This window comes from Manis pentadactyla, chromosome 4 (genome assembly GCF_030020395.1).
Source record: "Manis pentadactyla isolate mManPen7 chromosome 4, mManPen7.hap1, whole genome shotgun sequence".
Classification (NCBI taxonomy): Eukaryota; Metazoa; Chordata; class Mammalia; order Pholidota; family Manidae; genus Manis; species Manis pentadactyla.
In genome coordinates, this window is record NC_080022.1 from 33,016,702 (window position 1) to 33,028,718 (window position 12,017).

Genomic DNA, 12,017 nt, shown 5'->3' on the forward strand with positions numbered 1-12,017 from the left:
ACCACGTACTGGGGCGGGGGTGTTTGGCACCGGCCCCCCTGGAGCATGCGCAGGCGCGCGGGGCGCCCCGGACTGATGGCGGAAGTGGACCTGGTAGCCGAGTTCCCCCAACCTGCCGGTGCTGCCCGATATGCCGAGGTTATGGCTCGCTTCGCCGCCGGACTGGGCGCGCAGGGCCGACGGGTGGTGTTGGTTACGTCCGGAGGCACGAAGGTCCCACTGGAAGCCCGGCCAGTGCGCTTCCTGGACAACTTCAGCAGCGGGCGGCGCGGTGCCACCTCGGCTGAGGCCTTCCTGGCTGCGGGCTACGGAGTCCTGTTCCTGTACCGCGCTCGCTCGGCCTTTCCCTTTGCCCACCGCTTTCCGCCCCAGACCTGGCTGTCTGCTCTGCGGCCTTCCGACCCATCTCCTTCGGGTTTGGTGAGCCTAGAAACTGAGGAGAATGCACTCCCAGGCTTTGCTGCGGCTCTGCGGAGCTACCAGGAGGCTGCGGCTGCTGGCACCTTCCTGGCAGTAGAGTTCACCACTTTGGCGGACTATTTGCATCTGCTGCAGGCTGCGGCCCAGGCGCTCAATCCTCTAGGTGCGTACCCTAAGAGTCCATGGGTTGTCCGGAAGCAATCTTTCCCCCCAGACACCTCCTTAACTCTCTCGCTATCCGCTGGTCTCACAGTCGGGGAACCTGAATTGGCCGGAAGCAATCTTTCCCCCCAGACACCTCCTTAACTCTCTCGATATCCACTGGTCTCACAGTCGGGAAACCTGAATTGGAAAGAAGCTGATCCCATAGAACTCTCCAGTTTATTGCACCCTGTGCTTATCTTTGCAGGAGCTTCTGCTATGTTTTACCTGGCTGCGGCAGTGTCAGATTTCTATGTTCCTGCCTCAGAAATGCCTGAACACAAGATCCAGTCATCTGGGGGCCCACTGCAGGTGATGGGCGGTTCTCTTCCAAGATCTGACCCCTCTAACCAATCTTGAGTTAATTCCCTCTTGATCTGGAGATGATCTTTCTGCATTCCATATATGCTAGTCACTAGGGATGCATAAGACACCGCCCTCCCTCAAGGACCTCACAGTCTAGTGAGGGAGCTGGATACAGACATAATTACAATACAGAGTGATAAATGCTCTAGTAGAGGTACGTACAAAGTGAAGTCAGAGCATGGGATGAGTGAATCTTGGGGAAGATAAGGAAGGCTTCCTTGAGGAGATGACTTGAACTGGGTTTTAAAAGATGAGCAGAGGATGTACCAGAGTAGGGAAGGTCATTCCAGATAGAGTACACAAGTGGAATTTGGAAAGGGGCAGTGTGCTGTGAACTGAAGTTGTTTGATAAGGTGGGAGAGCATGAAAAGTGGTAGGGGTGGAGGGCAGACTGAAGAGACAGCTTACTTCATCAGAGTATTCCTTCTAAAGGAGCTTGGACTTTATGTGAGCCAAGGGTCACATAAGTAGGAGAAATAAAGTTTTTGCTTGAGAAGAACATTCTGGCATTTGTATGAAAGGTGAATTAGAAAGAGTGTGGTGGGTAATTTAGATGCGGGTTATTACTGTAATTTCAGGAGGAGGTATGGGAGGATAATGTTGTGGTTGAAATGGCGAAATGATCTGGCTTCTTGGAACGTTAGGGAATTCTTAGTCATTTATTGGGTGAAACAAGTAGAATTTAAATAGAAATCCATACCTGGTAAGGGGCACTTGATGGCTTTGTAGGATAGTTTATTTGTTCATTTCTTCAACAAATATTTATTGAGTACCTACTTTATGTCAGGCACTCTTGTAGGACCTGGAGATAAAGCAAGGAAAAGAAACAGGCTGTGCCCTTGTGCGGCTTATACTCTGCAAAAGAGACCATAAATAAGTCAAATGCATACTGTTAGGTAGTGTTAAATGCTAAGGAAAAATTAAAATGGGGAAAGAGCATGTGAACCCTGTAACACTTGCTAGCATTTTGAAGGACTATCCTGATTATTTATTAGCTTAGTGATTTCAAACTTTGCAAATTCTGCCATCTTTAGTTATCCTTTATTTTTTAGTTCTATCTTAAAAGTATACAAAACAACTCAACATCCCCGTTGGACTGAAGATGGTATAGTAGGACTTCTGATCAAGTGGAAATAAAATCAATTCTGTTTCTTCAGTGCTAAGATTTTTTTACAAATGACAATACTTACATGTTATCAAATAGCCATTTTACCAGTGCAAGAAATAATTTAGACTGAGAAGTTTAAAAACCCAACTTTTTTTGAGCTTCTGCCCAAGTAACATTTGCATGAACAGAGTATTTGTATTTGTTTATTTAAGACTTAGGTTAAAAAATAAAGGGGAATGTTTGAGAAAAAAGAATGCTGTTTTCTTTAAAGTTGTATTAATGGTGATGAGGGTGGCAGGGCAGGACTGATTCATAAGACATGGGTTATCCCAGAATACATACGAAGCCTTGAAATTAGGCACCCTTGTGGACGCTACAGAGCCAAGGCGTTTAAGCTGAGCTTTGAAAAATTGGACAATGAGAAATTCCATTTATATTGACAATGCCGAAATTCTGAGTTCCTGCTGCTTTAGTTTCCCCTGAGATTGACTTGGTACGTAGTGACCTTTGTTTACTTAACTAAGCTTTTCTTTTTCTAATACAGATAACAATGAAGATGGTGCCAAAAATGCTTTCTCCTTTGGTTAAAGACTGGGCTCCCAAAGCATTTATAATTTCCTTTAAGCTGGAGACTGACCCCTCCATTGTAATTGATCGTGCACGGAATGCTTTGGAAGTTTACCGACATCAAGTGGTGGTGGCTAATATCCTTGAGTCACGAAGGTCGTTTGTGGTTATTATAACCAAAGACTCAGAAACCAAGTTATTGCTATCTGAGGAAGAAGTAGAAAAAGGCATAGAGATAGAAGAGAAGATAGTGGATGATCTTGGGTCTCGACACACAGCCTTTATACATAACAAAAACTGAAGTAAAAAGCTCTTAACGGGATCAGAAATTGTTCAGTGGATCAGGGCTCTTACATATGGTGAGAACTAGAATAAATCTTTTGCTTCCATAAAGACAGAAAATGGAGGGAAAAAGAAGTCAGTGGTGTGCAGGCAAATGATTTGGTATTTGTCTTTCATTTCATACTCATTAAAAATGAAAACCAAGGTAAAACAATTATGGCTGACAAACTCACCTGAATGTTATCTGGATTTTGAAGGGGAACAAACACAAGCTGTTTCTCACCTCTTAAAAAAGAGCTTTTTGGGAATTATATTCCTTAAAATATACACGAGGGGCCTAAATATCAACCTTTCATACTGTAAAAAAGGATTATGGATGCATGAGTGGCCGTGCTTTGAAGATAAGTATTTCTTGTTGCCTACTATGTGGTAGGCCCTGGGACTTTGAGGATTAAAAGGAGTACACATGTTTAGTTTGGGAAATGGTTATATACATTAAATGCAATAAAGTGTGTGACCAAAGCCAACACAATGGAAAGGATGCTGATTTTGTTTGTGTTTTGGAAATTTATCAAAGATGGAAGTAGGAGAGGACACCTCTCTGAAGTTAGGTTGCCTGTAGAATGATAAGCTTTCCATTATGTTTACTTTTTGATGCTTGTCTTAGATTCATTCCATATTTGAGTTAATAATTAACCTTTCAAATATTTTAGGACTGCTCTTCAGGGGAACTAAACCCAGGCTTTTACCTGGGACCAGTCCAGGGCCAATTGGTGACCTCTGCCCTGAGGAAAGCATTATAGTGTGCGAAAGAGTATGGGTTTTGGAGTCATCTTAGCCGGCTTTGACCCCATTAGCTGTACCACCTACTAGTTTTGTAAACTCAGACACCTGGCTTGATCTCAGCTTCATCATTTATAAAATAGAGGTGATAAATCTCTGCAAAGTAAAGCCTTTCCTGTGAGGATTAAATAAAACTAAAGATAAAACATTAGTCTGGGGCCTGGCACATAAATCACACTCAGTAAATGGTTGCAGTTGTTTTGCTCACTTGACAGGCTCAGCAGTGTTCGGCCGGTGCCCTGCTCAGTCCCTGAATCCTTGAGTTTTCAAAGGTTCTCTCACTGTTCAGAACTTTAGGTTGGGAGTACACAAGAAGTGTAGTCCAGAAAAAATCCCCTAATGTTTTGTAGGATGATTCAAAGTACAAGTTGAAACCTACCATTAATAAGTATGTAGAGGTAGGCATTATAAACTTCACATAAACATTTGATTTAAAATGCAATTCATGATACCTCATGAATTGGGAAGTGAGTTGGGAAGAGTAACCCTATGTGTCTGATAATACAGGAACAACGAATTTTAGTTGGAAAGATTTCAACAGAAGTGCCAAAATGTACTGAAATACTTCATTACATCAGGAAGTATGACCTTGAGCAGAGGAAAAACTAACTCCTGCAATCAACTTTTCTGGAAGCAGCAGTCTCACCGAACAAAAATTTTTAAGCTCACTTAGACTCCAACTGGCAAAACCTCAAAAACAACAGACTGTCAGCAGTGGCAGTACTGAAGGGGTAGGAAGTGAAAGGTTGATTTTCTTCCCTACACCTATAGCTTTATGTGGGTGATAACTGTCCTTATCATCTTTGTATGATGATTAGAGCTAAAACTAGAAATTATTTTAATGTTTTTTTACCATAATTATCACTTCCCTTGGAAACCATTTCCTATCCTGTTACGCTTACAACAAACATTACCTCTCTACGTGGAGTCACTCACTTTCAAAGTCCATTTATTTCCATTCAGAGCACACAGTATATTACACATGATAAAATTTCAAGAGGTTTGGTTTTGGTTTTTTAAACAAATGGGAGCGTGTGAATAAAGAAGTAATGAGAAGGAACGTGAGTCCATGAGAGTAAAAGAAAAGGAACTTGGTGTAGATTGGAGAACCAAGGAATGTTTCCCTGAGGAATAGAGGCTTGAACTGATAGTTAAGTAGATTGGAGGGATCAGTTGCGAAGGCTCTGGTGCCAGAGGGAGAGGCTGAAGCACGCCTAGAAAGAAGGGATAAGATCCGTCTATATAATGCATGTAGAACCAGCTCAGCTTTGAAAAGAATCCTATGCAGAACTAGAGTAAGACTTCTTATCTGAATACGTGTTCGGGATACCAGCACAACAAGGACCACCAAAACATGAGTAAAATTGAGCTTTAATGAACTCACCAGAATCTTGCAATAAGAGCATTTAATGAGTCAAGTCTATGTTCAATTTTGTGTCATTTAGAAATCTTTATTTTGAATTACATATGTGGAGGAGTTCACCTACACTAGATTTTCAGCTCGTAGTACTTAGAATAAGCTTCAGTCTTGGGATAATTCTAGTCTGATTTTTTCATTTTTACAATAATATACCTGGTCCAAAAATGTGATTTGTTTTTGGTGCCCCAAGGAGTGACAGGTCTAGGCCTAAGATTCAGAACTCCTGACTGAGCATCCTTTCCCTTTCAAGAATGAAGTTACTTCTGGAAAAATAAATACACGATATATATTTTGATATATATTATATATATAGCTCTGGATAACGGCCTGTAGAGAAGCCATTTGAGAACTCTGTCAGGTAACAAAATGTATCCTCTAAGTTGCAATTGAACTGCGGGACGTTACCATGGCTTCTGCAAAGCCAATGGAGTGAGTCGCACCATAGTTCTTGCCAGAAGAGCTCCGCCCCCCGACCCAAAGGCCAATGGTGTGCACCGTAACAATGGTCTTTACAGGAAGAACAGCCCCTGAGCCAATGGCACACGTCGTTTCTATGGTTCCTGCCGGAAGGACGCTTTGGCATCACCTCGGTGAGTGCGGTTGCTATGACGCCCGGGGCTGGATGGGCACCTGCAGCTAGTTGTAAGCGGCGAGACAGCCGAGTGACCCGGTATCCTCGCCGCACTCTCCAAAAGGCAATTTCCGGTCTGGTTCCTGAGGTTCCCGCCTCAGTCCCGAGGAGGAAAGCACCTGTTCTTCGCTTTTTGTCAGCACTCCAGGTCCGCCGCTTCTCTCCTCGGGATGGCACGAAACCACGGGAAGACAGCCTCTCCTGGCTCGGCCTTTCTAGCCCTGAACTGGAGTGATTCTGCCTGAAATTAGCTCGTTCCTCGGGACCCACCTGCCACAGGCATTTAGGATCAGGCTGCCGCTCTTATGTAGAGAGGGCATAGAACACCCTCAGACTGTTACTTTCCTTTTCTCACTTTCCCGGCGAAGACACTCGGGAACGGAAAACTGCGCTTGTAGGTCCAGGCCGCTAGAGCCCTCGGAGCCACGGCTTCCCCTGGTTGTAGGCCCGTGAACAAAGAACTGCTATTTTCTATTCTTTGCCCTGTGTTCGTCATGCAGAACGTTAATTCCCGATGAAGCTCTGGAGACCTTTGGTACCCTCAACATCAGACGTCATCAAGTCAGTTACCTTGTGCTTTTCAAGCTACAACCTCATCCACTTCTCTCATCACTCTGAGCACCACTTTTCTCATCTTGCTCGTTCCACAGCCATTGTCACCCTTTCTTGTCTACGCTGCACATTACTGAATGTCCGTTCGTCTCCACCACCTCTCTCATCTGTAGACCACCTCCTGCTTTCCTGCTACAATGCTTTGGGTAGCTAAGTATTTCACATTCTCCAGCCCTGGAATCAATTGGAAGATTATCTCTGTTTCTCTGCATTATGGCAAGCTTTCTGTCTTGGATAAACTATAGAGACTAGAACAGAGAGGCACACATGGGTAAATACAAACAGTAAATTTCTACAAGTCTAGTGTGTTTTGAAAATGAAGGGGACAAAATCAAAATGCATTTTTAGGCCCATCTCAGGCGTATGTAAGAAAGAAGACTGTACCTTGCTTAAGTGAATACTATGTTAGGCATATATTTTATTGATGTATTTATGCATGTGAAAAGATAATTCAGAATGATCCTGTAACAGGATTTTAACTTTCAGCTCATATGAACTCAACACCATGATACAGGATAGAATTTTCTGGAGAGAAGATGCTTGAAAAAGTTCTTGTGTCTCCTTTTCATGTCCGTTTCTTAATCAGAAAACAGTCTTTGTGATGTGAGCCAGGAGACAAGAACACTGAGGAGTGATCGAAAATTAGTACTTTTGGCAAGGGAGCAGGCTTACTAGTCCTAAAAAGACGAACAGAGGGCCTTAAAGATAGATTCACTTACATCCAGTGCAATTTTATTTTAGCTTGGAAACTTTGTCTTAAAGTATGCGTTCCTTGTTGAGTCTTACTGTTTTTTTAGTATTCAGGTTTAAATATAAAGCTGTTTTGAAGATATGCAAAATGTACATTTTTAACCAGCATTTTGGGGCTAGAATGACTTCGATATTTTTTATTCTCCAGCCAATGACACCAGCTACTTGTAATGTCTCAGACTTAGAGCCAGGTCAAGTTGCCAAATACCGAGAAACTCAGCTTTCTCTTCTATAACAGACTGGAAAAGGAAAAAAGCCATTGTGCAACTTTTCCAGTTTTTCACATTTAATGGACACTGACTGAATAAATTCTAACTCTTGGGGGAGAGGCTATGTATGGTAAGAGGCTTCCCTTTCCCCTTCTGATATGCATTTATTGAGCAAACATCATTATGGCAATGTAAACAAATTTAAAAAAAATTTTCTCTCACCTTGGCACAGTGTTTTGAAACCTGGGGGGAGGGGGAGTGATTTGGGTCCCCAAGAGACATTTGGCAATAGGTGGGGACATTTTTAGTTGTCATAACTGGGGGTATTACTGGCATGTAATGGGTAGAGGTCAGAGATGTTACTATACATCCTCCTATAAACAGACGTCTCCCCACAACAATTATCCAGCTGTGTCAGTTGTGCTGAGGTTTAGAAATGCTGTCCTAATGTATCAATAGTTCATTTTTCTGTTCTGTGTCAAGCTTTGATCATTTGCATACATTTTTACATAGTTATAATGATAGTGCACATTTTGGGTTTCTTTTTCACATAATTTTATATTTTAAGCACTTACATTGTTTTCAACTTTTTAAGAAAGTATTTTCCTCATTTGGGAATCAAAAGGAAGAAACTGTATAATATGTATTGTGTATAAGATGTCTATAACTTTTAAATTATATTTATGTAAAAGGAAGAAGGGTTAGGGTGAGTAATCTGACTGGATATTTCAGTTTGCATGGCCATAATATTTGCTTTCTTCCCTAGTCACTCAAAGACCACGGGCTCCAAAGCTCCTACTTTGCTCAGAGCCAGGAGATGTGCTGTAGCATGAGGTATGGTCCTGGCCCCTTCACCACAGTTGGAGGGCATCTGCTAGGAGAAATAAGAACAAGCAGAAGTGACTCTGCACCCTTTTGCATTGCCCTCTTCCCGTTTAAAATGTTTTGTCTCTGACTCAGTTTACTTTAATAGCTTTACCACCTCATTCTTTACACCTAGGTTTTTGGAGGCCCCCAAACACTGCAGGATGTTCTTTCCAGAGAGTGGATTTTTTAAGATACTTATGAACATTTATTCAATATCAACTTTGTAGAGAATAATACACTTTTATGCTTTGGTATGTGGGTGATTTTAGGCACAGTTTACATGTCAGAGCATATATAACCCCAAGAATAGATTTATATTGCCTCAAAATCTGCTTTTTAAGAATTGTCAAATTACTTAACCATTGGATCTCAATAAGTCCACCAGAAAAATGTTTGTTCTGGGGCATCATAGCAGAACAAGCAGAGAGACCCAGGATCCAGGATTTCAGGCAGAGGGACCTAAATGTTGAAAGTTTTGGAAATATAAGCAGCATGATGGGGATCAATAAGTATACTGGCATGAAGTGCTAATGTCAAGGTGTGGCAGAAGATAAGGCTAGAGAGACAGGCAGGAACCAGATTGTGAAGAATCTCTGGTCCTAAGTTATGGGGTTTGAATTCTTTCTGAAAGCAATGAGAATGTTAAGCAGCAAGTGATTTGCATTCTGCAGCATGATCAGTCTGAGAGCTTTGTGGAGCACAGATTGGATGGGGGTCAGCCTGGCAGCAGGGGCATTAGTTAAGGATGTAAGTACTCTAAACTGACCAAATAATGGGGAGAGCCTAAACTAAGGCAGCAACCTTAGATGTGGAGAGGATGAATTAGAAAATAATAAAGAGGTAGAATCCACAAATTCGGTGACTGGTTGTGCATGAGAGTGAGATGAATTAGAAGGAGGGGCCAAGAATGACTCCCAGATATCTCACCTGGGAAACTATATTGATAGTGATTTTATTAACTGTGGAATACAGAAGGAGGAGCAGGTGTAAGGGAAAGAAGAATGGATTGTTCAAGCTGAGGTGTTCACTAGACGATTGGATATGCATTGATCTCAAATAATTGACTCATTTTATATTGCCTTCCTAGCCTACATCCTAGCCTACATCTGAATTTGTACCTCTTTGGCAATCCCTGCTTAAAGAGTAGGCTTTAGTGGCCATATTTGTACCCGTTTCCATGCTAATCTAATTAAAACTGACTATACGAGGATTATACAACTAACTTTGGAGAGGGAGGCACAATTTATTGGGTGAGCAACATACAATTTCATAAATTTGAACTAAGAGATAAAGAAGAGAAATTACTTGATCTAAAAAGTCATTTAGGCTTAGGACTTGCATGGCTGTTTTTAACCTTGCTGATGAGCAAGCAGAAAAAAGTCCACCCAAGTAGAGAAGCAGGTAAATGGGGGGAAGATTCATGGGGAAACCCAGACCCAGAGACAAAAGACCTCGTGGATCAGGATACACTAGTAATGACTATCCAGTCCATATCCAATTCCTATGTAGCCATGTTTAGTTTCCAGCATATGCCCCTGTATCTTATTCTTGCAGTAACCCTCCTGTAGTAGTTGAGATTGGTTGGCCATGAGGGACAGAAAACTCAAAATAATAATGACTTGAAAAAGATAGAAAATGATTTCTCTCATATAAAAGTCATGAAGAAAGCAGTCCAGAATGATAAAACAGCATCTTGAAATGGTCAGATTCACAAATTTCTTCTCTTATGATAGTATATCATTCATGGCATGTGGCTTCTGTCTCCTGGTGTCCAGGACATCTGCTCAGGCTTTAGCTATCCTGTCAGCATTCTGGCCAGTTGAGAAGGGAAGAGTGAGGAAGTGGGTGTTCTGTTCCTTGAAGGACACTTCTTAGAGGTCGCACACAATTCCATTTACATCCCATTGATAGGAACTTAGTCACAGGACTGTACATAGCAGTAAGGCAGGCAGCCATGTGATCAGTCAAAATATTAGATGTCTCATTCCTGTGGAAAAAGGGAGGAATAAATATTGAAGGACACCTGGCAGTCTGCCACATGTATGTGCTCTAACTTCACTGTTTCTCCTTCTTGACACTTTTTCTAAGATAGATTTGGGGCTTAGCAGAGATGGATTATTATTTAATCCTCCTAACAACCCCATGAGGTAGGCATTACTGTCAAGTCCATTTTATTTGGGGGAAATCGAAGTTTAAAGTAGTTAGATGATTCGTCTAAGTCACACAGCTAGAAAGTAGTGGAACCAGGGTTCGGACAAAGGTATGTCAGATTCCTATCCCTAACCTATTAATCACCATGATAGGAAGGCAGAGGATCTAAAGCAGGGTTCTTAGGAATGGTGGCATTTGAAGGGGCTGTGGAAGAAAAGCTCAGGAAGAACACGGGGAAGGAAAGGCCAGAGAGGTAAGAGTAGAAACAGGAGAAAGTGACATCACAGGACAGAGAAAGAAAACATTTTAAAAGGAATGACTAGATACTGCAGAGAGATCATAGATAAAAAGATCAGAAACATGTCCAGTTAGATTTGGCATTTTGAGGGTCATTGCTGTCTGATATTTTGAGTATAGTTGTGAAAGCGTAAGCCAAAATGCAGTGGCTTGAGGAGTGGAAGACAAATAGGAAAGAGGACAATAGCTTGAGGAGAATGTGGTGGGGCCAGAGGAAAGTTATTGTTGTAACATTTTTTTTGGTATTGTATTTTTTAAGATCAGAGACATCTTAAGGACAAACATCAGTAGACAAAGCTAATGAGTATACAGAAAAGAAAAAACTTCTTGAGGAAGCAGTGTGGGGTGGGATCTAGAACATAGGTAAAGGGATTAGCCTTGAGCAGAGGATGGAAGGTGTCCCCCTGAGAAGGGAAAGGACAGGCCCTCTGAGAGGAAGGTCAGTATATTGGTAGTGGGAGGAAGCTCACAGGGTTTTACAATGACCTTAGTTTTACTAGGGTTGTGGGGTACAAGCTCATCTACTAAATGAAGGGAGCAGGGATTTGGGGTTTGATAGGAGGATGAAAGTTATGAATAAGTTGCCGAGTGAAATGGTAGCAGAACCTGGCAAAGCACGCATAGCATGATCTAGGAGCAGAGAGGCTTGGCTCAGGCTACAGACCGTGAATTTGTAGTGGCTCCCGTCTGCCCACTTGTTTAATTTTTCTCTACCAGCACTCAGCAAACTCAAGTAAGTACAGAACAGTCAAATGATCAAACTTTTCCAGGGTTGGGATTTGCAAGGAAGTGGGATAAGGAGATAATTTGCAAGATATTGGGGACACGTGTGAAAAATTGATAGAAATGATCCATGGTTGGGTCCAGGCTTGAGGGGGAAAGCCAGAGAGTATCTCTGGTAGTTTGAGGGCACTCTTAATAGTTCAGGGACTGAGGTCTCACTGTCTGTGTAGAGAAAGTGTATCTTAATAGCGCAATCACTTCACACCCATTAGTATGGCCTATATACATGTGTAAATGTGTGTGTGTGTACATATATATATATATAATATCTCACAAATAGAACAAGTGCCAGCAAAGATATCGAGAAATTTGAACGCTTCTGCTTTGTATGATGGGAGCAAAATGGTACAGCTGCTGTGGAAAACAATATGGCAGTTCCCCAGTTCTGTAACATAGAGTTATGTATCCAGCAATTCCACTCCTAAGTATACACCCAAAATAATTGAAAGCAGGGACTCACAGATACTTTTCACCAATGTTCATAGCAGTGTTATTCACACTAGTCAAAAG

General features: G+C 42.0%; 1 protein-coding gene across 2 annotated transcripts; it reads left to right on the plus strand.

Moving 5' to 3' along the window:
- The first annotated feature begins 38 nt into the window (after nucleotides 1–38).
- On the plus strand, nucleotides 39–3,476 carry PPCS (phosphopantothenoylcysteine synthetase). Of its 2 annotated transcripts, XM_036892994.2 has the most exons (3): nucleotides 39–583; nucleotides 830–933; nucleotides 2,640–3,476. In XM_036892994.2, exons 1-3 carry the CDS (start codon nucleotides 46–48, stop codon nucleotides 2,961–2,963), a joined length of 966 nt encoding a protein of 321 aa, XP_036748889.1. In that variant the 5' UTR covers nucleotides 39–45; the 3' UTR covers nucleotides 2,964–3,476. The 2 variants fall into 2 exon arrangements, with proteins under 2 accessions (XP_036748889.1, XP_036748890.1); XM_036892995.2 differs by lacking the exon at nucleotides 830–933 and having other exon boundaries at nucleotides 446–583.
- Nucleotides 3,477–12,017: the final 8,541 nt, after the last annotated feature.